At 47.2% G+C, this 26,199-nt stretch overlaps 1 protein-coding gene across 2 annotated transcripts; it reads right to left on the bottom strand.

The window, feature by feature from the left end:
• Window positions 1-12,301: 12,301 nt before the first annotated feature.
• On the bottom strand, window positions 12,302-22,905 carry LOC140906502 (retinoic acid-induced protein 3). 2 transcript variants are annotated; one of them, XM_073330570.2, is made up of 4 exons: window positions 22,833-22,905; window positions 15,889-16,974; window positions 14,750-14,808; window positions 12,302-14,005 (listed from the first exon to the last, which is right to left on the bottom strand). In XM_073330570.2, the coding sequence occupies exons 2-4, from the start codon at window positions 16,817-16,819 to the stop codon at window positions 13,913-13,915; spliced, it is 1,083 nt and encodes a 360-aa protein (XP_073186671.1). In that variant the 5' UTR covers window positions 16,820-16,974; window positions 22,833-22,905; the 3' UTR covers window positions 12,302-13,912. The 2 variants fall into 2 exon arrangements, with proteins under 2 accessions (XP_073186671.1, XP_073186662.1); XM_073330561.2 differs by having other exon boundaries at window positions 22,768-22,870.
• Between the last annotated feature and the right edge of the window lie 3,294 nt (window positions 22,906-26,199).

Raw genomic sequence — 26,199 nt, forward strand, 5'->3', positions numbered from 1 at the left:
AGCTCTCTGAAGCAGTCTCTCCAGTCTCTGTATGTAGGCTGAAGCCTTCTCGCCCTTTTGTTGTCGGGAATTAAGGAACTTACAGTAGCTGTCTTCAGGGCCCTCTACGCTCCCAAAGTTGTGTTCAAGGGCCTCTAGGCAGTCCTTCACACTGACCCCAGGGTCAATGAGCTTCAGGGTGCGAATCACATCTAATGCTGGGCCGCCAAGGCTCTCTATAAGGCATCTTCGCTTTTCTGCATCTGGTACGGCCCACTCTTGCAGCATTTCAGTGGTATGCTCTAACCAGGGTTCAAACTCCTCCTCCCCAGCAAATAATCTTAACTTACGACAAGAGTCTGACTCAGCATGGGGCAGCACAACCTTTTCCAATATTTGCCCCAGAGCTTTTGTCCAATCATCAGCCGAGGCTGCAGCCTCCGAGCTAGAAGCTGCTGAGCCAGGGCCCAACAAACCTGACATATTAGCCATTATACAAACAGTAATTTCCTCAAAATATAAGCACAAACAAAAAAAATATATAAATTGTTTCCCAATGTAGTGGATCACTCAACAGGTGCTTGCGAGGGGTACTGACCCAGGCGATCCCGGACGAGCCCCCAAAAATGTAACCCTTCTGCCCGTCAGAGTTGGCAGCAACAAGGGCCGGGTTCAATATCTAGGGGTTCCATTCCAATAACACAATGCAAACTGGCTCGAGCCCCCACCCAGTGACCTGGGACAAATATATACCACCCCCGCTGGGCGCCTCCAAGAGGCAATACTTCCCCTCTCGCAAGCACATAGTCTGAGTGTAGCAAAAGTCTTTTAATAACAGAGAGAAACAATGTGGCATTATGTTGGGGAAACACCACCAACCGGATTCATAACACAACCCATGAGCAAAAACAACCCACCCCAGGCAAATTGGGGCATGCCCTTTTCCCTTTGGTTCTTGAGTCCAGCAACCCCAAAAGTCCAATGCCCCAAAAGTCTCTGTCCCTGGTCAGGGCAGCCCCAGAGTTCGAAAGTTTATCGGCGGAGCTTTACCTCCCAACCTGGGTGGAAATGGGACGGGGGTAAGAGGCACCTTACGTGATCTGAAGCTGACCGCCCCATAGCTCCATAGCGGCGCTCCGCTCCGCTCCGCCAGCCGCCCCACAAAACTCCTTCGCGCAGCTGTACTCCGCTCCACCAGCCGCCCCACGAACTCCTTCACTCAGCTGCGCTCCGCTCCGCCAGCCGCCCCACGAACTCCTTCGCTCAGCTCCACGGCCCACAAGCAGCTCCTGCCATCCACACACTGCTCCGTGTCAAACTGCTTCGCCAGCCGGCCCGCAAACTGCTCCACAATATATCTTCAGGCTCCCCCACTACTTAACACAACACTCAGTGATTTCAGCGCTTAGGTGAATTCAGCTTATAATAGGGGAGCCCCAGTGCTGGTGCACTGTCAGCCCAAAGTGAGCTCAGCAGCCTGTAACTAGACTTCTAATGAAATCAAAATTAGCTCTGATATTCCACAGTGGAGAGAGGAGGAAGTGCAATTAGCATGTAAGGCCCTCACCAAGGGGCCCATGCCACCAAGTATTAATACTTGTCCCCAGCCTCTCTCCATTCACACAGTTTTGGAACCCATGACCCTTGCCTAGCGAGTGCTACTTAGATGATGGTGAATCCCTCCATCGTAACAAAAGGCCACGTACAGTTCCAAGCACAGTTCCCATAATCAGGGTAATAACAATTTATTCTTCCTGCCCCAATAACAGAGACACTGGGGATCCCACAGCAGCCAAAGTGACCATTTGGGCAGCTATGGTCTCATTCTAGGCGTGGTGGGTGTGCCTATGCAAATGAGATCGGCCCCTGAAATTCTTTTCCACAACTTGCCACACCTCACCACCAGATGTCAGGGTGGAGCTCATCCTGACACTGCTTACACTTAGAAGTAACATTTTCCAGCACTCCTCTTGCCTGGATTCCTGCAACAGTTTTAAGAACTAGCGTACATCTGTATCCTCATCAACTCCATAGTAGATTCAGTACAAAATTCTGGACCATGTTAATTCTGTGGTAGAGCAATATATTGTATTTTCACAACTGAATAATTCTCTAAAAAACAAAAAACTCTCTTTTAAACTCCACTTTTTTCTAATATACACCCATTACTGACAGTGTGATGAGATTCAATCCACTGTTGGAAAGAGCATGGACTAAAACCCGAGAGACACAGAGCATCTTCAAATGCCCACTGAAATAAGCCAGATTTACAGACACCCAGCCCCTCTCAGGATTCTGCTGCATCTGTTGGTTATCACTCACCAGAGCCATAAACTTTTGGTTTGGTTTGGAAAGACTTACAAATTGTTAAGCCGTAATGTTCATGCTGGAAATGTGCAAGAGGGTGCTACTCATGACATAATGTACAATGATGTAGGATCACCATAGTGAAGGGAAAGCAAACACCAGCTTCCTTGGAAATGTCTGGCTCACCCCATACTGGCATGTTGACTTTAATAGGGAGGGCGAGTATCAGACCTAAGAATGACATGTCGGGGAGGAGAGGCTAGATCATAAAGACTCAGTGAATCCAGGGGAGGGGTGGGTCACATGGAGGGGAAAAAAGGGAAGTATGGGAGCTCCTGGGGCTCAGACAGTGAAAAAGAGGGGAATGAAGAATCAAGCAAGGGAGAGCCTGTACCTGGCCTGAAAGAGAAGGGGGTGAAGAACAGAGATGTTAGATTCTAAGGCCAGAGATCATGGAATTACTTCAAGTCAAAGTTGCAGAAACTATTAAAAGCCTGCATCCCAAGAAAGGGAAAAAATTCATAGGCAGGAGTTGGAGACCAAGCTGGATGAGCAAGCATCTCAGAGGGGTGATTAAGAAAAAGCAGAAAGCCTACAAGGAGTCGAAGATCGGAGGGATCAGCAAGGAAAGCTACCTCACTGAGGTCAGAACATGTAGGGATAAAGTGAGAAAGGCCAAAGCCATGCAGAGTTGGACCTTGCAAAGGGAATTAAAACCAATAGTAAAAGGTTCTATAGCCATATAAATAAGAAGAAAACAAAGAAAGAAGAAGTGGGACCACTAAACACTGAGGATGGAGTGGAGGTTAAGGATAATCTAGGCATGGCCCAATATCTAAATAAATACTTGTCTCAGTCTTCAATGAGGCTAATGAGGAGCTTAGGGATAATGGTAGGATGACAAATGAGAATGAGGAGATGGAGGTAGATATTACCACATCTGAAGTAGAAGCCAAACTCAAACAGCTTAATGGGACTAAATTGGGGGGCCCAGATAATCTTCATCCAAGAATATTAAAGGAACTGGCACATGAAATTGCGAGCCCATTAGCAAGAATTTTTAATGAATCTGTAAACTCAGGGGTTGTACCGTATGACTGGAGAATTGCTAACATAGTTCCTATTTTTAAGAAAGAAAAAAAAAGTGATCAGGGTAACTACAGGTCTGTTAGTATGACATCTGTAGTATGCAAGGTCTTGGAAAAAAATTTGAAGGAGAAAGTAGTTAAGGACACTGAGGTCAATGGTAATTGGGACAAAATACAAGATGGTTTTACAAAAGGTAGATCGTGCCAAACCAACCTGATCTCCTTCTTTGAGAAGGTAACAGATTTTTTAGACAAAGAAAATGCAGTGGATCTAATTTACCTTGATTTCAGTAAGATATTTGATACGGTTCCACATGGAGAATTATTAGCTAAATTGGAAAAGATGGGGATCAATATGAAAACTGAAAGGTGGATAAGGAACTGGTTAAAGGGGAGACTACAATGGGTCATATTGAAAGGTGAACTGTCAGGCTGGAAGGAGGTTACTAGTGGAGTTCCTCAGGGATCGGCTTTGGGACCAATCTTATTTAATCTTTTTATTACTGACCTTGGCACAAAAAGTGGGAATGTGCTAATAAAGTTTGCGGATGACACAAAGCTGGGAGGTATTGCCAATACAGAGAAGGACCAGGATATCATACAGGAAGATCTGGATGACCTTGTAAACTGGAGTAATAGTAATAGGATGAAATTTAATAGTGAAAAGTGCAAGGTCACACATTTAGGGATTAATAACAAGAATTTTTGCTATAAGCTGGGGACGTATCACTTGGAAGTAACAGAGGAGGAGAAGGACCTCGGAGTATTGGTTGATCACAGGATGACTATGAGCCGCCAGTGTGATATGGCCATGAAAAAAGCTAATGCGGTCTTGGGATGCATCAGGAGAGGTATTTCCAGTAGAGATAAGGAGGTTTTAGTACAGTTATACAAGGCACTGGTGAGACCTCACCTGGAATATTTTGTGCAGTTCTGATCTCCCATGTTTAAGAAGGATGAACTCAAACTGGAACAGGTACAGAGAAGGACTACTAGGATGATCCGAGGAATGGAAAACCTGTCTTATGAAAGGAAACTCAAAGAGCGTAGCTTGTTTAGCCTAACCAAAAGAGATATGATTGCTCTCTATAAATAAATCAGAGGGATAAATACCAGGGAGGGAGAGGAATTGTTGAAGTTAATTACCAATGTGGACACAAGAACAAATGGATATAAACTGGCCATCAGGAAGTTTAGACTTGAAATTAGACGAAGGTTTCTAATCATCAGAGGAGTGAAGTTCTGGAACAGCCTACCAAGGGGAGCAGTGGAGGCAAAAGACATATCTGGCTTCAAGACTAAGCTTGATAAGTTTATGGAGGGGATGGTATGATGGGATAGCCTAATTTTGGCAATTAATTTATCTTTGACTATTAGTAGTAAATATGCCCAATGGCCTGTGATGAGATATTAGATGGGGTGGGATCTGAGTTACTACAGAGAATTCTTTCCTGGGTGTCTGGCTGGTGAGTCTTGCCCACATGCTCAAGATTTAGCTGATCACCATATTTGGGGTCGGGAAGGAATTTTCCTCCAGGGCAGATTGGCAGAGGCCCTGGGTTTTTTTTGCCTTCCTCAGCAGTGTAGGGCATGGGTAACTTGCTGGAGGATTGTCTGCACCTTGAAGTCTTTAAACCACGATTTGAGGACTTCAGTAGCTCAGACATAGGTTAGGGGTTTGTTACAGGAGTGGGTGGGTGAGATTCTGTGGCCTGCGTTGTGCAAGAGGTCAGACTAGATGATCATAATGGTCCCTTCTGACCTTAAAGTCTATGTAGTCTGATCCTATGTAGTATGACCTCAGGCCTAAGAGGTAACACCTGGCCTCAGCAGTGGATCCTCAGCCACTGGCACAGGGTTACTCAGGGTGCATTGGGTCTGCTTGAGCCACTCAGTGCTGCAGTGACAAGTCACTTGAGTTGAGGAGACTGGACTCTCCCTCACCACACTGCACAGGGCAGAAACAGATGGGCCTACGTGAACCTGTGCTCACCAAATCTCATCTGAGCAACACCCAACAAAGGCCCCCTGTGGGGCCCATGTGTTTTGTTTTCCTACTAAGGGAACACGGCCACTTGGGGTTCTCGGACTTCCCCAGTGTCCAGGCCACACCCTAGAGAGATTACTTTGTGAAATGCCTCCCCTCCCAACAGGATTGCACAGGCCACTTCCTCTCCTGTTTGCAGCCACACCACTGCTCCTTTGGCAAATACAGAAATTGCCTGCAGGGAAAAAGTGACATTAGGAATATATTCAATGCATTGCAGTTGTCGTGATGCAATTTAGCAGCTGAAGGAGGAGCCAGTGGCAGTATCATGTGACCAGGCCGCTCTCTGCAGAGCACAGTTTGGGAATGTACAGGTTACAGGCCCTCACACAGGGTAAAGTGACAGATACTGAAATTCAACTCTGGAACTAACACTGAGTCCTATGTTTTGCCAGTAAAGTACAGCAGCACCACGCCGTCCTGGGGGAGCCCAGGGAGGGATGTGAGAGAAACAGACTCATCCTGGGCACCCCTGGGTACTTTGGAAGCATACAGACATGGCACATCATGCTTTGGTGGGGCAACATGCTCCCCTTATACACTCAGCCTGCTCTGCAGGCTAGTGAAGAGGGCCTGCAGCACTGCTTCCATCCTGCGCCCTGAGTGCAGGGTCTGCAACTGTTCCTGGCCTTTGCACAGGCCTTGCAATGGGGAACAGGGTGAAGAGGGCAGGCTCTTTGAAGGATGGTTTTGTCTTACTGATGTTTTTGCTTTAGTAACTTTAGTTTAAGGGGAATTATTTAAAAACTGTAGAGACAGGAGCAAGAATTGTAGCAGGAAACCCCTTGTAAATAGATTCTGCAATGGAACTATGTAGCATAGTGAGACTAGACTCGCAGAGTTGTCTCTCAGCTCATCCCGAACACCTCCTGCAGTGTGTTCACACAGACAATTTGGACACAAGCTGGTGCTCACCATTCCTTCACTGGATCAGGGAGGAGCTGTGCAAATGGAGTCTCCAATCCTCCTTTCCTGAGGATTACAAAGCAGCTCAGGTTCTCCCCACACAGTCTCCTTCCATCGCCCTAGCGACTTGGCCCTCACCTTCCTGTTTTGAAGTCAACCCATAGGGCTCATCTTCTGTGCGCCAAGCCTGAATCCTAACTGAACCTCCCTAGCCAAGTTAGAAACAATGCTTCGGGGTGGGGAGGGGGATGGGACGGACCATGGCGCCATCACTTTTTACCAGCCATAAGGGCAAGCAATGTGGGGGAAGGGAGGAAAGGAGCAAGCAGGGGTGGGGCCTCGCAGGAAGAGGCGGTGCAGGCGTGCAAGGGAGGGGGCTCAGGGAGAAGGGGTGGCGCGAGGGTGGGGTCTTGGGGGGAATAGGTGGGCTCGGGGGGAGGGGCGGCATGAGGGCAGGGCCTCAGGGGGAAGGGGCAGGGGGGAGGCACGGGGCCTCAGTGGGCCTCAGGCACTGGTGCCCGCCCCACACTTTTAGGGAGCTTTTGCCACTCCTGCCTCTGTGACGTCACACCTAAGATTCCCCAGCACAGGATTAACAGTCTGAACACAGCCAGAGGAAGCAGCGACAACTGCTGTACTATGGCCTAGTCCTAGGGCTCCATGTCTAGTTGGCAGCCAGTATCAAGTGGAGTGCCCCAAGGGTCGGTCCTGGGGCCGGTTTTGTTCAATATCTTCATAAATGATCTGGAGGATGGTGTGGATTGCACTCTCAGCAAATTTGCAGATGATACTAAACTGGGAGGAGTGGTAGATACGCTGGAGGGGAGGGATAGGATACAGAAGGACCTAGACAAATTGGAGGATTGGGCCAAAAGAAATCTGATGAGGTTCAATAAGGATAAGTGCAGGGTCCTGCACTTAGGATGGAAGAATCCAATGCACCGCTACAGACTAGGGACCGAATGGCTAGGCAGCAGTTCTGCGGAAAAGGACCTAGGGGTGACAGTGGATGAGAAGCTGGATATGAGTCAGCAGTGTGCCCTTGTTGCCAAGAAGGCCAATGGCATTTTGGGATGTATAAGTAGGGGCATAGCGAGCAGATCGAGGGACGTGATTGTTCCCCTCTATTCGACATTGGTGAGGCCTCATCTGGAGTACTGTGTCCAGTTTTGGGCCCCACACTACAAGAAGGATGTGGAGAAATTGGAGAGAGTCCAGCGAAGGGCAACAAAAATGATTAGGGATCTAGAACACATGACTTATGAGGAGAGGCTGAGAGAGCTGGGATTGTTTAGTCTGCAGAAGAGAAGAATGAGGGGGGATTTGATAGCTGCTTTCAACTACCTGAAAGGGGGTTCCAAAGAGGATGGCTCTAGACTGTTCTCAATGGTAGCAGATGACAGAACGAGGAGTAATGGTCTCAAGTTGCAGTGGGGGAGGTTTAGATTGGATATTAGGAAAAACTTTTTCACTAAGAGGGTGGTGAAACACTGGAATGCGTTACCTAGGGAGGTGGTAGAATCTCCTTCCTTAGAGGTTTTTAAGGTCAGGCTTGACAAAGCCCTGGCTGGGATGATTTAACTGGGAATTGGTCCTGCTTCGAGCAGGGGGTTGGACTAGATGACCTTCTGGGGTCCCTTCCAACCCTGATATTCTATGATTCTATGATTCTATGACTACAGAGCTTTCCTTTGAAGACTCCTGCCAAGGGGGGGAATAGAGTTGGCCAGTCTTTCCCCAAGAGTACTGCGGCCACTGTAGAGACTAACGCCTTAGTTCCCCTGATACTCATTAACATTTGTGTCACCTTATCACCATAGTCACAGGTGCTTACCCTAAGGCAGTCTCTTAACACTTCACCCCATCTACCACCGGTCATCTTGGGGTGGCTGCTGATCTCTCGTAGACACTCGGCGTATCACAGACATAGACACAAGCTCAGCAGGTGTATTATTAATTTACTTATGCTAATTTAGCCCAAGTCTGATGGCCTCATCTGGCAAAGCTAAATATCTTACAGGGCTGAGGCTTGTCGGCCCTTTGTTACAACATTAATCAATACTTATATTTCACCTCTACATCCTAAATATACCTGATACCTTTGACCATTGGCTACAACTACCATTAACAACAGTAGAACCTTTCATGATGGGTTGTTGAGTTATTTGCTGCATGTTAGATGACACTCCTCAGTGTTGCAAGTTCACAGAAGAAAAGGTCTTCCATTATGCAACAAGAGGGTTGCTTACCTCTTTGGCATCAGTTTCCCTCTTTTGTGCCTCAGTTTCCCTCTCCTGTTTAGCCCTCAACCAAAGTAAAGTGTCCTCCAGTTTTAGGGTTAAACAAAGTCCAAAATAAATGCCAAAATGTCTCCATGTCTCTGTCAGGCCTTTCTTCCAAGGTCCCTGCACCTTCAACTATTCTCCCCTTGATACCTGGAAGTGGATAGAAGCAGTTCTCCGTTCCTCCAGGGTTCTTCATCCCTTCCAAGATCTGTCCACCAAACACCATCATGTGCTGGGTTATCCTTTCCCAGTCGTTTGTCTCTGCTTGCAGTTCCTCCAACAACCAGTGCAGTGTCTCCCTCCAGGACGCACTCTCAGAGTGAGAAAAGTGGCTATCCTTTAACTCACTTCCTTTCCCAAGAGGCCTTGCTCTGAGGTCTACAACTACAGTGGTCCCTGGACTACAAGTCACAGAATTCTCTTGATCTGGGAAGAAAACAGGCACAAGTCAGAGCTAGGGCGTAAACTTTGCTTAAAGGCTCAGCTCAATGTGTGACAAATGCACAAATACTCTCTCTTGCTCTCTGATTACCAGGCCAGTCAGCTAAGCTCCCAGGATTTTATATTCCTTAATCAGTGGAAAGAGATGCATCTTCCAACTCTAAATGTCTAGGCTCATATTTAAGTGTTTTTTCTGGCAGGAGCCAATTTGAAAGGCCCCGGATTGTTATTGAGAATGACCTAACTCCTTCACCTGCCAGCTTCAGCAATGAGACATCAAGTTTCATCATTCTGGATGATTGTAGGTCACATGGAGGGTTGGGGTTAGAACTTAAGGTAATGTAGAGCCTCATCCATGTTGGTCCTTGCATATACCTACAAATATCTTGAATTTCACTTAGCAGCTGATTGACTGCCAGCATGGAGAGTAGAGCACAGATCTGATGTGCTCAGTCTGGCCTATCTCACATAGAAGGTGAGTGGCTGCATTCCAGACTAGTCAGAGATTTCGGTCTTTCCCAGATAGCTCAGAGATCATTAAGACAAGGATAAGTGAGGAATCCATGTGTAACCCTTCTGCCCGTCAGAGTTGGCAGCAACAAGGGCCAGGTTCAATATCTAGGGGATCCATTCCAATAACACAATGCAAACCGGCTCGAGCCCCCACCCAGTGACCTGGGACAAATATATACCACCCCCGCTGGGCGCCTCCAAGAGGCAATACTTCCCCTCTCGCAAGTACATAGTCTGAGTGTAGCAAAAAGCCTTTTAATAACAGATAGAAACAATGTGGCATTATGTTGGGGAAACACCACCAACAGGATTCCTAACACAACCCATGAGCAAAAAAACCCACCCCAAGCAAATTGGGGCATGCCCCTTTCCCTTTGGTTCTTGAGTCCAGCAACCCCAAATCACCCAAAGTCCAAAAAGTCTAATGACCCAAAAGTCTCTGTCCCTGGTCAGGGCAGCCCCAGAGTTCGAAAGTTTATCTGCGGAGCTTTACCTCCCAACCTGGGTGGAGATGGGACAGGGGTAAGAGGCACCTTACATGATCTGAAGCTGACCACCCCACAGCTCCATAGGCCTTCGCTCTGCTCCGCCAGCTGCCCCACAAACTCCTTCGCTCCGCAGCCCACAAGCAGCTCCTGCCGTCCCACGAACTGCTCCACCAGCCGGTCCACAAACTGCTCCACGTCCCACCAGCAGCTCCCGCCGTCCTACGACTGCTCCACCAGCCTGTCCACAAGGCACTCCAGCCATCCCGCAAACTGCTCCACAATATATCTTCAGGCTCCCCCACTACTTAACACAACGCTCAGTGATTTCAGCTCTTAGTCAGTTCAGCTCTTTGGTGAATTCAGCTTGTAGTAGGGGAGCCCCAGTGCTGGTGCACTGTCAGCCTAAAGTGAGCTCAGCAGCCTGTAACTAGACTTCTAATAGAATCAAAATTAGCTCTGATATTCCACAGTGGAGAGAGGATGAAGTGCAATTAGCATGTAAGGCCCCCACCAGGGGGCCCATGCCACCAAGTATTAATACTTGTCCCCAGCCTCTCTCCATTCACAGAGTTTTGGAACCCATGACCCTTGCCTAGCGAGTGCCACTTAGTTGATGGTGAGTCCCTCCATCATAACAAAAGGCCAAGTACAGTTCCAAGCACAGTTCCCATAATCAGGGTAATAACAATTTATTCTTCCTGCCCCAATAACAGAGACACTGGGGATCCCACAGCAGCAAAAGTGACCATTTGGCCTCATTCTAGGCGGGGTGGGTGTGCCTATGCAAATAAGATCAGCCCCTGAAGTTCTTTTCCACAACTTGCCACACCTCACCACCAGATGTCAGGGTGGAGCTCACCCTGACACTGCTTACACATGGATAAGTCTTGCTCTGTAGCTAATTAAAAACGGACAACAAAACTCTGAAAGTCACTTGCAGGTTTAAACTAGTGTAAATGGTGAATTCTCTGTAACTTGAAGTCTTTAAACCATGATTTGAGGACTTCAGTAACTCAGCCAGAGGTTATGGGTCTATTACAGGAATGGCTGGGTGAGGTGCAATGTGCAATGCGCAGGAGGTCAGACTTAATGATCATGATGGTCCCTTCTGGCCTTAAAGTCTATGAGTCACAGCTTTTGTTTGTCACAGAAATCATGGCCTTACAAACTTACAGTCTTTATTGCACCTATTACACGTGTGCATGAAGCCCTGTAACGCCTCTTCTTATTCCCATTGCACTGTATTCCCAGCACTTGCATGAGTGCTGGGAATACCACCCTGCCCTTCTTCTCCTTGGTTCCGGGATGTCCTGGGCCCATGATGTGAAGCTCTGCCGACTGTCCTTGGTCCTAAATTGTACGATAGGCTGGCTTTATAAAACAGGCAGGTTCTGTGCAATTCCCTGGTTTGTATGTATTTACAGTATTCTAGCACACTATAATCCCTAACTGGTTTCCCTCTCTCTACACTTACTAACCTACTCACTCTTCACACGCACATAGTTCTGACAACCCTTGGTTTCCGTGTGCAATTCCAGGTATTTATTTTAAGTAATAAAATCTTAATTGGGCTATGTCCTGGTTTCCTTAAGAGACCACACGTCTATCCAAGTGTGTCAACACTAGCAACATTTGCACCTGTGATTCTTCACTAGTGCAACTCCACTGCTGAAAGCAGCAGGTGAAATGCTAGTGTAGACTGGGCTCTGACCATGGTTAGACACCTGAGACTGGTTTACATTAGCATTTCCACCATTGCTAGTTAGCGCCGGTTGTGAATTACGTGTCTGAATTTTGCTAATGCAGACATGACCTTTGTTTTAAAACCACAGAAATTAAGATTATCTGAGGTGCTTCAGATAACAGCTCCCTGGTTTAATTGTGAGGGGATTAGAGAGAAGGAGGCAACTGTGAGGAGTCCACTACTGTGGAGTTTGCTTCTTCTGTTGGTTCTCCAGAGCCTGAATTTGTTGACTTCAGCTGACACTGCAAGGCCTACTTGTTTCCTGAGGTGTTTTCAAGAGTGTGAGTGTACATAGGATTGCGTTTAGGGTTGAGTAAATAGGTGGAGATGGGGAATCCAGGAGGTCTCTGCATATTAGGACATTGGCTTCTAGCCGCAGTCTGTAGATTTTTCAATAAATATGATACATGTGCCCAGAGCATTAGACAGGTGCATTTTTATAAACTGAAATAAATAGATACACATTATTATTTCTTCTTATTTATTATTAGTTACATTCTGACAGTGTGCTCAGTGTGGAACAAGACACAAATAATATAATCCAGACCCACACACATGCACATCCAAAGCTGCAATGCTTGCAGCCTTCTGCATACATGTCTTGTAGGGCCTGGTTCTAGAGTTCTTCATTTCTTGGGCAACGGGCAATCTGAATCGCCTTTTCCGTCTGGAACAATAGCACAGAGAAGCCAGTACTACTAAATCTTCTTCTCCAACAGCGCATCACCTTACAAAGTTGACCCTGATCCACAATGACAACTCCTAAGGGGGTCAGTGCTTGTTGCCTCACAGAGGGAGCAGGGCGGGGACTTATGCCAACTCTCTCACTACAACCCATGGAGTGTCACAAATGACAAATACTGGCCCCTACTCCTCCACTGCACTAGAAGGTTCATTTCACTGATGAAGAATGACAGTTTCTGCGAGCCAGGCTTTTATTAAATATTCCGCATACAAAGTATTAAATAAATATAGAATCATCAGCCACTAACATACCAAGCCCGTTCACTTGGAGATGTCTGTGTATTTATATATAAATGCAAACAAGACTATTTACAAAATGCATCGCAGACTCCAGGAAGAGTCAACTCTGCAGACTCATCACTACTGGAAGGAACCAGAAGTCAATTTCAGAAAGGAGGTCTGGGACACTGAAATCAGGTTAGGAAGATCAGAGTTCTAGGGACTAGGAATCAGTGCTGGGAAGGAGCAATGTGGGGGTGCTGGTGGTCAGTGCTGGGAAGGTTGTCTTGGGGGCAGAATTTGGGAATCAGTGGTGAGCAGCATGTCTACAGAGGGAGCTGTTAGGAGAGCTGGTCAGGAAATGTGGAAGGTTTCAAAATTTCAATGAAAAATAATGTCCCCAAAACTTTTCATTAATTCCCCCCCGGCCATTTTCCAACCAGCTCTATTGGGGGATAAAGTTGGGATAAAAGAAAGAAAGAAAGAAAGAAAGAAAGAAAGAAAGAAAGAAAGAAAGAAAGAAAGAAAGAAAGAAAGAAAGAAAGAAAGAAAGAAAGAAAGAAAATTCTCTTTGCCAGCCAGCTCTAGTTGTCAGTCAGTGCTATGGAACTGGAGATGGGAGAAACTGCAGTGCTTGGGTGGATCAGTGCTGTATGGGTCAGGTACTTTCAGCAATACATGAGACTTTGGTACCTGGGTGGGGAGGCAGTCGGAAGGTGATTGCTGAAAATTCCTGCTTGTTTCAGTTTACCAGCTGGCAGTGTGCACAAGAATGCCAAGGTGATCAGGACTGAGTGGCTTGGGGTCAAAGTCTCTGCTGAAAAGGTTCCTGGGCCTTACAGCAGGAAGCTCTGGAGCTATCAGGAACCCACTGCCTCTGGACAAGAACAGCTGAGCTCAGTCACATGACTGAGGGCAGGGAACTGAGTGAACAGGGGCAGGCAGGGGGATTGCTCTGCTGGATGAATGTAAGGGAATTAAAGTGCTGCATGTGTAAAGCCAAAGGGAGGTGGGGAAGAAAAAGGGCCCGTCCCTTTCATCAGCCGCAGTCCTATCAGTCTGGTTCTGTCTCTGTTTAGCAGGATAGAAGCAATGGCCTTTCCCTGAGCCCCTACTGCTTGTACGTTGTCTCTTGGCTCATCACTGGGCTGTTACTTTGTGCCTTGCCCGCCGGTGTAATTCTTGTACGGACTGACCCAGGTTTTAGGCCGGGGGATGGAGAACTCCTGCTGGGGTTTGAGGCTCTGAAAAGGAAACAATCATGCGATCAAACATCAGAGCTGGAGAAGAGTAAATGGGATGAGAATGAGTAAAAGGGGACCTGGTACACTGTATCAGGAAACACTTCCCGAGAGCACAAGCTGTTAGGCTGTGGAGCAGTCTCCCAAGGGAAATGGCAGAAGCCACATTGCTTATTGAGCCCTTTGAAACAGGACTGGACAAAGTACTCTAGAATAGACTATGGAGAACAATCCTGTATTGGGCAGGGTATGTGCAGGGCAGGGAGTATGGCTAAGACATGAACTATTAGGCCTAGCCCAGCTCTGACAGATTCTATCATCCCTGGTGGGAAAGTGAGTTTTCACTGAGGCAGGTAGGGAGCTGTCCGTAAGTTACACATTGCATTAGGGATGGGTGGGTCCTTAATTTTGCATGTTTGTTTCAGCGTTCCAAGGGGGTGAGTAGTGGGCCCTGACAGTCACAAAAATTATGTGTTACACAATTTAGGGAGAGCCCCTCGCCTGCCCAGGATTGATTACACTACCACTCCCAATAGCCAATGAATAGTGAGCGGGGATACACCACAGCCTCACTCAGACAGGGCCACCCTCTTGCCAAATGAACACATCAACCCCAATTCCACCAAAGATTCCTCAGCCCCAGGGCTTGCCCAGCTCTGCCTATCCCATACAGAAGGCAGCTTCATATAAAGCATCCTGTTCATCCCATTTCCCTGGTGAAATAGATGAAGGAAGGAATGACTTTACCTCCATCTGAAAGTGAGCAGAATGTGGGACGTAGCGTGTGTCCCCATTGTATCCTGGGCCTAAAAAAAAAAGGAAAAGAGAAGAAGGCAGACAGTAAGTGTCACTGTGCCACCATGACAACACCATGACAGAGGGGGCCCAGTGCTGTATGGAGAACTGCCTCTGACTGTCCTCTAGGTAACCAGCAGGCAGGAAGAGTGTGAATTCCACAGGTGATTTTACCGTTTCCCATTTTCTTATCAACCAGAGACTGATAGGAAGTATCTTAAGTAAAAGGACATGGTAGGGCTAGGGGCATTGAAATTACTCTCTCTTCTTCCATAGCTGTTGTCCTCCTCACATCCCAGATCCCTACACACAAAAAATCCTCCCGTATGCAGACTTCAACAGAGTCCTCCACCCCAGAGCTCCTCACACACACACACATGCATGACCCCACTGAAGTGTTCAGTGGGAGGGCATGTCTTTTCCCTAATACATTCCTGGGAGACTGCGATGGGAGTCTGCCATCCAGGGCATGAGTGTACTCTGACCAGCAGATCCACACCTTGCGAGTGATCACTTCCTTACCCTTGGCCCTGGGAAGCATGAACTGACATGTGATTTGGCCCTGTGCCACTGTAAAAGAAATTCCCACAGAAAAGATTTCCCCCACCCCCAGATAATTTTATTTTCTAAGTGGGTCTTGGAAACTAGATCAGAACTGGGAGAAACAGTTTACCAGAGTGATCTGGATAGCTCTGCAAATCCCCAATGCTGATACTAGTGAAAAACAAACAAACAAAAAAACTGCCCAGAATGTTTACTCTTCTGGTTTTCCCAACTTTCAACAGGGTCTCTCCCAGATCACCTCTGTGTCCTGATATTCATGTAATCTCCTGCTCGCTCGCTCCTCTCCCCCATTCTTAGCCTCCTTCTTGTCCATAATCTTTCCCTCTCTCCAGGTTGGGAAGTTCTCTTTCACCTGTGGTTTCCCCATCCATCTGGAACTCTCCCTTTTCCTACCTCATTTACTGTCTTCAAATCCCTTCTTAAAACCACTCTATACCTTCGAACTCATGGTTGGTGCTCTCTCTCTCTCTTCTGCATTCTATGGCACTGCAAGCAGGGATGCTATATAACAATACACTTCATCATACCTGTTGTGGTCTCCTCCTTGATATAGGCTTGGTTCTCCATTCCAAAGCTCTGCTTCATGAGTTTAGGTTGGCAAGAATAGTTTTCTGGAGGGTAGTCCTCAGGATTGCGTGGGCTGGTGAAGAAGCAGAATTCAGGCACCATGTACATCATCAGGAAGACCCATCCGTTGGACACCAGAGCGATGCTGATGACAGGATCATCCCAGATGGGCTGTTTCTTTAATTCTGGGTTGCCTCGCATGAGCATGGTGATCCACACCACCCAGATGGCTATGGAGAACAAGCCAGTGACATAGATATGTGCTCCATGCCTCTTCCAGCCTTTGTATGTCCCACAGAAGGTGAACATGGAGACCAGGAAGGTGAGCGCCATCAAGAGGAGCACGTAGATCAGAAGCATGACAAAGTCCATATTGCGTTGTTCTGGACTCATCTGAGTAAAGTTCATATTTTGTCTGGCCACTGTGACGACTACATACACTATGGCTATAATAATCTGCACTACAGTGAGGCTAATGGCAATAACTAGCAACACCAGGTAGCAAAAGGGGGCCTTCCCCCTCACCAGTTTGACAAGGTTGAAAGCATGGGTCAGGAGGCAGGAAAAGCAGAGGGCGAAGAGGACACCAAAGAGAAAGAAGCGGGTGGGGCCGGTCCGGACATTGAGTTTAATGATGAAAGCAAAAGTGAGGCTGAAGATCCCTAGGGTGCCTAACAGGAAGAGGAAATAGATAGGGATCATGCTTCGCTTGGTGGAGTCTTGGACCTTACCAGTGAAGATGAGTAGCAAGAGCATGAAACTGATGGTGACAATGACACCAGCTGTAGCCAGTGTTTCCAGGACGATGCCCCAGGCTTGTTCAGTGTCACAGAGTAAATAATAGTCAGAGTCAATGTTCTTGTTGCAGCCTGGAGGAGGTGTGGAAGCCATGGTGACTCACAGAACAGCCCTCAGCTGAGAGTTGGGTTTAGCGTGTGGAGCTGGGTAGTGCTGGTGTCCGACGATATACAGGAGATCAGACGAGACGATCTAGTGGTCTCTTCTGTCCTTAAACTCTATGACTCTATGAATATTCTTCCAAAGATCTGCAGAAGAAGTTGAGACACCAATGTAGCATAAACCTTGTTTAGTTTTACAGCAGCTGGGGAAAGAAGGAGGATAGGATCCGATACCTATTTCTATTTGTAAGTCAGGCTATTTGTAAGAATTACTGCATGACAACTAACCAATGGCTGGTCTAGTCTGGCATAACAATCTCTGACAGTGGCAGGTGCCAAGCAGACCTTAGAGGAATGTGAATCACTCCCTAGCCCCACCTCAGAATGTCTCTAATTGTGCAATACTCTAATGGGGAGAGTTTTCTTCTGGACTCTAGCTGAATGCTGTGATGCATAAAGATTGATAAACCTTGCAACTCTTATCCTAGGTAATGGAATGGCAGGCATTATTGTTATTCATAGACATACTTAATCCTTTCCTGAAATTCACTAAGCTACAGTATTTGCCTCCATAGCCTGCAGCAATGAGTTGCTAAGGTTACTTATACATAGCATGAAAATGGACTTGTTTTTTGTTAGTTTTCACTTTGTTGTCTTATTCAAAGCACCCTCTTGTCCTTGCTTTATAGGACTGTGTGACCTGAAGCCCTCAATTAGCTTTCTTCATTCACTTAATTATTTTGTATACCTCCATCATAGCTCCTTTTACCGTTCTCCTGTCCAACCTAAATAGTTTTGGGGAAGGCCAGTAACCAAGGGGCACAAACTAATTCCTATTTTTCATGCCTAAAGGGTAACAAGAAAACATTTTACAAATACACTACAAGCAAGAGGAAGAGCAAGGACAGGGTAGCTCCATTACTCAATGAGGAGGGAGAGACAATAACATAAATTCAGTAATGGCCAGAGTGTTAAATTCCTCTTTTGTTTCACTTTTCAGAAAGGTTAACAGTGATCGGATGACTCAGGGCGAAGTCTACACTGGCAACGTTAAAGCACTTTAACGTGGCTTGTGGGGTCGCGGCAGAGCGCTGGGAGGGAGCTCTCCCCAGCGCTCTAAAAAACCCACCTCCACAAGGGGCACGGCTCCCAGCACTAGGGCACTGTCTACACCGGCGCTGTACAGCGGTGGAACTTGCTGCGCTCAGGGGGTGTATTTTTTCACACCCCTGAGCGAGAAAGTTGCAGCGCTGTAAAGTGCCAGGGCAGACAAGGCCTAACATAGTGAACATCAGTAGGGGCAGGATCTGAGGCTAACACAGGAAAGAAAAAATTAAGAATTACTCAGTCCTGGTCTTAACCACAAACTTCTGTTGGCATAACTACTGATCTCTCAGAGGTGTGGAACATCCACACCCTTGTGTGACACAGTTATACTGATCAAACTTCTTGTGTAGACAGTGTCAAATAGATGGGAGTTAAATTAAGCTGGGAGGGGATGACAGTTAAATTAAAGTGGGAGGGGTTGCAAGCACTTTGGCGGACAGGATTAGAATTCAAAATGATCTAGACAAACAGGAGAAAGGGTCTGAAATAAATAGGATGAAGTTCAATGAGGACAAATGCAAAGTACTCCACTTAGGAAGGAGTAATCAATTGAATAAATATAAAATGGGAAATGATTGCCTAGGAAGGAGTACTGCGGAAAGGAATCTAGGGGTCACAAGCTAGATATGAGTCAACAGCGTAATATTGTTGCAAGAAAAGCAAGCATCATTCTGGGATGTATTAGCAGGAGTGTTGTAAGCAAGACACGAAAAGTAATTCTCCCACTCTACTCAGCACTGATAAGGCCTCAACTGGAGTACTGTGTCCAATACTGGGCACCACACTTTGAGAAAGATGTGGACAAATTGTAGGAAGTCCAGAGAAGTGCAACAAAAAATATGAATGGTCTAAAAAATATGACCTGTGAGTAAAGATTGGAAAAATTGGGCTGGTTAGTCTGGAGAAGAAAAAAACTGAGGGGGGGGGCATGATAACTGTTTCAAGTATGTAAAAGGTTGTTATGAATGGGAGGGTGGTAAATTGTTCTCCTGAACCACTGAGAACAGGACAAGAAGCAATGGGCTTAAATTGCAGCAAGGGAGGTTTAGATTAGACATGAGGAAAAACTTCCTGACTGTCAGGGTGGTTAAGCACTGGAACAGATTACCTAGGGAGGCTGTGGAATCTCCATCTTTGGAAAGGTTTTCAGAACAGGTTAGACAAACACCTCTCTGGGATGGTCTAGATCAGCGGCTCTCAACTGGTGGTCCACAGCCCCCTTGGGGTCTGTGAGCCCTTTCAGGGGGGCTGCGGGGCACCGTGGCTGAAACGCAGTGCCCCGAGCCCTAGCTCCCCCCCACGGGGCTGAAACTGGGAGCCGTGGGGCTGAAGCCCTGAGCCCTGGCTCCCCGCCCTCCCCCGTGAGGCTGAAGCTGGGAGCTGCGGGGCTGAAGCTGGGAGCGGCATGGGGCTGAAGCCTCGATGCAGGCAGATGCCCTGAGCCCACGGACAGAGTTGAGGGGGCACGAGGGTGTTGCCACCACAACTGCAATGCCTTACCCAGAGTGGGGCAGTCCTGGGGCAGCTCCACCCCACCACCTCCTCCTCTCCCCCAGCCCCCTTCAGGCCCTGCCCTCTTGCCAGGTCATAGACAGAGGGGAAGTTGGAGCCAGGCAGTGCGGGGCAGCTGCTCCTCTGGCTGGTGGTGCCATGGAGCAGGCAGTCGTGGCATTCTCCCATCTGCTGCTGGTGCCCAGGGTTGTGGCTGCTCCGCAGCTCCCAGCCCCCTGTGACTGCTTGTGCAGCCAGTAAGAGCTGCCTGGGCAGGGGGACTTGGCTCCAGGCCAGCAGAGCCCTCAGGGAGCAGCCACCGCAATGGGAGCCCTCCCAGCAGACAGCCCCTTGCTACCCCCTCCCTGCGCCCTGAGCTACCCCTTTGCCCACACACAGCCCCTAGCTACCACCTGCCTGCATCCTTAGCTACACCCCAACTGCACAGCCCCTAGCTACCGCCTGCCTGCACCCTGAGTGGTTTTCAAACTTTTTGAGCTGAATCCCCACTTTGAATTAAATTTTTTGGTTGCGTCCCTGCACAGCCCAGGCAGGCTGGGTGGCCTGCTGAGGTGAGTCAGGGAGTGGAGGTGGCTCAAGCCCCGCCGGCCCTTGCTCCCCCAAAACAGAAGTCAAACTATGTCTGTGCCCAAGGATCCCACCCCTGGCCTGGAGCTCCGAGTCCTCCCTCCTCCCCTGGTCCCTGGAGTTTTTATAGCATGTTGAGGGGGGTCTCAGAAAGAAAAAGATTGAGAACCCCATGTCTAGATAATACTTAGTCCTGCCTTAATGCAGAGGACTGGACTAGATGGCCTGTCAAGGTCCCTTCTAGTCCTGCATTACATTTCTATTATTTCTATGTCAGTCTGGCAATAGAAAATATACAAAGGAGACCTGTTCACCCCAAATGCTTCCCCATTGCCCTACAGTGGCTGGAGGCCTGAAAGAGAATGTCGGTGCTAATGTTGTTAATATCTCGGAAACATTCTTCTTTGTCTCAGGCAGTAGTGATGCTGCTTTGAGGGTCCGCAGTTCAAGATCCTATGTAGGATGTGTCTCTAACACCCCAATATGCTCAAGCTTGTTGTTATTATTAAGTCTTAAAAGTGACTTCAAAGGGGGAAATGGCCTTTGCACTCTACTTTCTGATATGTAAAGAAATGTTGAGTGATCCCATGATGTTCATTGTTAGGTGCAATCCCCTGCCCACGGTTTTGTTTTCTCTAGACCATTTTCTCCATTTGTGGGTCAGTCCTGAGATCCTTTCTGCTGACTTCAATGAAGCAGGACTGAGTCCTTAAAAAAAAAAATATAGAAAATCCAACAAAGGGTTGGACTCTTGAATTTCACATGAAGCACACCTATGCATGCCCCAGGGTGAACTGTCTGGTAATGGTGTATTGTATCTCTTCTCGGCATCTCACCCCACATTCAGGGAAATGCAAAATGTACTGCTCTCTAAAAACACAATGGTTACAAAAGTGATAAGTATGTAAATATACAGGAAATCTGGAAGTCCGTGGGAAGGAACTGGGGAGAATAGAATCAAGGCCTCTGGTACCAGGTGGAGAGCACTGTGGTGTGATGTTGTCTCCACAGATCCCACCACTAAACCAGACACCAGAACTGACTGAATTACCATAAAAAGAAAAGGAGGACTTGTGGCACCTTAGAGACTAACAAATTTATTTGAGCATAAGCTTTCGTGAGCTACAGCTCACTACATCGGATGCATTCAGAAGTGAGCTGTAGCTCACGAAACCTTATGCTCAAATAAATTTGTTAGTCTCTAAGGTGCCACAAGTACTCCTTTTCTTTTTGCGAATACTGACTAACATGACTGCTACTCTGAAACCTGAATTACCATAGTCACTACAAACAATATTATTTATGAATTTAATCCCTTTGGTTAGCAAATTGTTCACAAGCTAATCCTGATTTGTTTCTAATGTATTTTGTGAATTGGGATGACAAATTTTCTTTCTGTAGGATGTTTTCCAGCTACTCCCTAGGGCTATTTACTCTGTGTTTGGCTATCTAAGTCATAAAGCAGAGTTTCTATTCCTCACTTGGAGGGCTGAACAATTTTAAACAGGACAATGACCAGTCACAAATAGTGAATCCCGATAATGCATGTCCACTGGAGATTTTCAGATGAATTGTCATTCATGAAACTTTGGGGATTTTTGATTATTTATACAAATGCCTGGCAGTTGTCCAAACACATGTGAGTAAGGAATAACGTGAATTTCAGGGAAGTAAATTCAACACTTGTATTCACATAAAAATTCACACCTCAGATTATTTCACTCTTTGACCAGCTCTAGCAGACACACAGACAGGGGCACAATGTACAAACAGCTGGAGATCGCAAAGAGCAAGCGTGGGACACAGAGACAGGCATGGGACACGCAGACAGTGAGATACACTGAACAGCACACGCTGGTAGTGAAAGAAATATTAGAGATTCACCAGTGCAGCACCCAGCTTTGGCCAAGCTCTGACCAGATGGGATGGGAAGAGTTCTAAAATTTTTGAGATGGGGGTCAGAAGTCACCTGCTAATTTCTCTTCGCACACATATTTTTTATAATCAGTGATTACTTGTGTAATAGCATTGATATGTACAGCAGTCCACAGCCATCCCTGAGACCTGACATCTCTTTTAAAACGGGAAGGCACCCTTTTCAGAGTGTGTGTGTGTGTGAAATTTTCCGGATGTATGCCTCTGTCCCCCACATCTTAGGCTGGAGATTCAAGGACACCTCTGAGCTGAAGGGGATGAGACATGCCCCCTCTAAATCTTTTCTCTTGGGATTATGCCCGCTCCCCACTACACACTCATTTTAATACTGTAGTATACAATACTTATAAGGGCTTTACATCTGTCAATCTCCAAGCACTTTGCACGGAAAGAAAGCATTATTATCAGGTAACAGGTGGGGAAACCAAGTCACAAAGGGAGTCTAGCATGGGGGTAGGCTTCAGAGCCCATGTTTCAGCCTGAGCCATAACTTCAACATGCTGTTTACACAGCTATAGTGCTAGCGGGAGCCCCACTAGCCTGAGTCTGGCAACCTGGGCTGGGAGGCTAGCTGCCATGGGCTCCAAAAGGCTGTGTAGACATACCCAGAAAGGCAAAGTAACTTCTCCAAAATTACACAGTAGGTCAGTGGCTGGATCAGGAACAGAAGCCAGACTCCCCAGCCAAGGCTCTGTCCACAATACCAGGCTGTTCAACTTGGTCACCCTTGAGAAAGGTCTGAGTTCCCTGCCTCCACTCGGAGGCTGTTTGCAAACCCCAACCCCATAGCTTAGCCTTGGCTGCGCAGCTCTGAATTACCTTATCGGTATTCTGTATGGAAGCTGAGACCTCAGAAATAGTGGCTGAAGGAAGGAAATTCCTACCTCACCCAGGTGGAGAGTAATGCCAGGCAGCTCCTGTAATCTCGGGCAAGCAGCAGGTCTGCACTCATTCTCTAAAGGCAGCTTTAAAAGTAACTGGGATGGGGAGGGCGGGGAGTGGGACACGCCTATTCCAGTTCCACTAGTCCTGGTGCTGTTATGAAAATAAGGTCCTGGTGCCAGGAGATGAAGTAAAAACTTCTGATGTCAGTGGGGTAATCACCCTGCAGCTGGCTGGAGGAACCTCAGGCAGGCCCAGCCCCAGGACTGAATCAAATACTATTCATCAAGGCAACTGATAAACTGCACCTCCCTGAGAGTCCTGGCACCAGCAGGGCAGATGACTGTGGGAGCCCTTAGGGCAAGCATAACAGTGCAGCCCCACGCCATCATACCTACATATGCTTCCCTGCCATGGAGCTAATCACTGGCAAGGGTTGTAAGCACAAGAAACCCTGTGATGAGAATGACCCTTCAAACTGTACTCTGACCCTTGTACTCTGTATCCCTCTGATTCTGACTCCAAACCGAGATGAATTCCCTTCTCTTCTGTCCTTGGGCAGAGAGGGGAATTCTGTCATGTAGCTAGGTCCACAGATAAGACCACCTAAGACCTCCCTTGCTTCCGATTCCTTCATGGCCACTACCTCTCACTATAACCTGTGACTGCACCCACAAGCCCATAATCATTCCCTGGAAAGAGGAGTTTCCCGTTTCTTAGTTCTGGTGCCCCAATAAAAGGAGGACTTGGGGACAATGCCTCGTGCGCTATCAGGAATCTGAATCACTTTGCCACAGTTATTGCTCTGATAAAAACTATAACTCAGGGCGCAGGAGGTCTCCATGACAAATATCCTCTCCCAGGGTCTGGCTCTGAACCGTCACACCTATAACAAGGAGCCTGTCTAAAGGTCAACAGGGTAATTGGAATGTGAGCGTTATTTCATTTTATTTATGGAGTTATTTAGTTTGAATGGTGCTTCCTGGGAATAGTCTCATTATTATTTGCAGTACAGTAGGTATCTAGAAGCCATAACCAAGATCAGGCCCCATCATGCAAAGCATTGGATCTTATTACTATTATTTATTATTTGTATTTTCCTAGCATCGAGGCGCCCCTATCAGGGACCAGGACCTCATTGTCCTAGAAGCTGTACAAACACAGAAGAAAAAGATGGTCCCGTCCCAAAATAGTTCACACGCTAAGTATAAGACAAGAGCCAATGGATGGATACAGCCAGGCGGATAGTGGAGTACAAGGAAACAATGCGACAATGTTGGTCAGCATGGTAGGCTGTGGTCTCAGCACGCTAGCAGCCATACATAGTACGAGATGCACAGTAAAAGGCAGCTCCTTACGTGAAAATCTGACACTCCCATGAAGTCCACTTGTATTTTCATCATCTGACTTCTGGCCAACATTAATATAGTGGAGGAGGGAGGGAGGGGTGCCCGTCCAAATGATCAGAGCATTACACTGATCCATCCCAATTTCATTTCAGTGTACACTTAAGAAAAGGGATTTAAAGTTTCTTAAAATCAGTCCTTGTAGGTCCCTGCTTTGGTGAGTTAGGAAAGAAGCAGGCAATAGTGAAAATCACAGGAGAGGAAAGGGGATTTCTCTCAAGATTTCAGCACCAACTCTCCAGACCCACGAGGGTATGTTTCACAGAACTGATCTTGGTTTTGTATCTATCTGAACCAACCCTCTGAACCATCTGAAGTTCACCTGTCTCTATTCCTGGGTATATGCATACTATATAATGGATGACTGATATAAGTGGAAAGTTAATTACATGTATTTAAAAGAGACAGCGAACCTCACTAGGGTGCAGTGTCATGTTTGATGACATTTTCCAGGATGCCACACAAATTATGATTAACTCTTTCAGCACCCAAAGGGCTGTACAGACTTGTGAAAATATGAGGTAACATTTGTACAAGCACCTCAGTGATTTAGGAACCTATGTTCCATTGACTTTCAATGGAACATAGGCACCTAAGGGTATATCTACACTTTGAGCTGGAAGTATGATTCCCAGTGTGGGGAGCAGGAGTGGTGGAAGCTTCCTAAAAGTGTGTATGTGCCCAAACCATTGAGCTAATCCCCCCGCACCATGCCATCCCAAGTGGAGTGCCCCACGGGTCGGTCCTCGGGCCAGTTTTGTTCAATATCTTCATAAATGATCTGGAGGATGGTGTGGATTGCACCCTCAGCAAGTTTGCAGATGACACTAAACTGGGAGGAGAGGTAGATACGCTGGAGGGTAGGGATAGGATACAGAGGGACCTAGACAAATTAGAGGATTGGCCCAAAAGAAATCTGATGAGGTTCAAGGACACGTGCAGAGTCCTGCACTTAAGACGGAACAATCCCATGCACCGTTACAGACTAGGGACCGAATGGCTCGGCAGCAGTTCTGCAGAAAAGGACCTAGGGGTTACAGTGGACGAGAAGCTGGATATGAGTCAACAGTGTGCCCTTGTTGCCAAGAAGGCCAATGGCATTTTGGGCTGTATATGTAGGGGCATTGCCAGCAGATCAAGGGACGTGATCATTCCCCTCTATTCGACATTGGTGAGGCCTCATCTGGAGTACTGTGTCCAGTTTTGGGCCCCACACTACAAGAAGGATGTGGAAAAATTGGAAAGAGTCCAGCGGAGGGCAACAAAAATGATTAGGGGATTGGAACACATGAGTTATGAGGAGAGGCTGAGGGAACTGGGATTGTTTAGTCTGCGGAAGAGAAGAATGAGGGGGGATTTGATAGTTGCTTTCAACTACCTGAAAGTAGGTTCCAAAGAGGATGGATCTAGACTGTTCTCAGTGGTAGCTGATGACAGAACAAGGAGTAATGGTCTCAAGTTGCAGTGGGGGAGGTTTATGTTGAATATTAGGAAAAACTTTTTCACTAGGAGGGTGGTGAAACACTGGAATGCGTTACCTAGGGAGGTGGTGGAATCTCCTTCCTTAGATATTTTTAAGGTCAGGCTTGACAAAGCCCTGGCTGGGATGATTTAGTTGGGGATTGGTCCTGGCTTTGAGCAGGAGGTTGGACAAGATGCCCTCCTGAGGTCCCTTCCAACCCTGATATTCTATGATTCTATAATCCTTCTCCCTGAGCCCCCGCAACTTGCACCTCCTCTTCCTCCGAGGCTGTTAGGGGGCTTATTCCTTCACCCACTTACTTCCCTGGTCCTTCTTGCATGAACAGAGAGCAACAATACCCGAAGTCCAAAGGTGCAAACAATTAGATGTTTATTGGGGTGAACTTCCAGCAAGCATGATTCCAGTTTCCTTCCTTAGTGTCCCCCTTCCCAGCTCTGACACCACAGAGCCTTACTTGTGTCCCTGTTCCCATTCCCCCCT

This window comes from Lepidochelys kempii, chromosome 1 (genome assembly GCF_965140285.1).
Source record: "Lepidochelys kempii isolate rLepKem1 chromosome 1, rLepKem1.hap1, whole genome shotgun sequence".
Lineage (NCBI taxonomy): Eukaryota > Metazoa > Chordata > Testudines > Cheloniidae > Lepidochelys > Lepidochelys kempii.

Bases quoted from the DNA above. Each gene is read 5' to 3' on its own strand.
- LOC140906502 (XM_073330570.2), bottom strand. From the start codon at position 16,819: ATGGCTTCCACACCTCCTCCAGGCTGCAACAAGAACATTGACTCTGAC. The intron at 14,809-15,888 runs GTATGATGAAGT...TTTTTTTTTTAG, and splicing joins CAAGGAGGAGACCACAACAG to GCCCAGGATACAATGGGGAC. The intron at 14,006-14,749 runs GTAAAGTCATTC...TTTCCTTTTCAG, and splicing joins CTGCTCACTTTCAGATGGAG to AGCCTCAAACCCCAGCAGGA.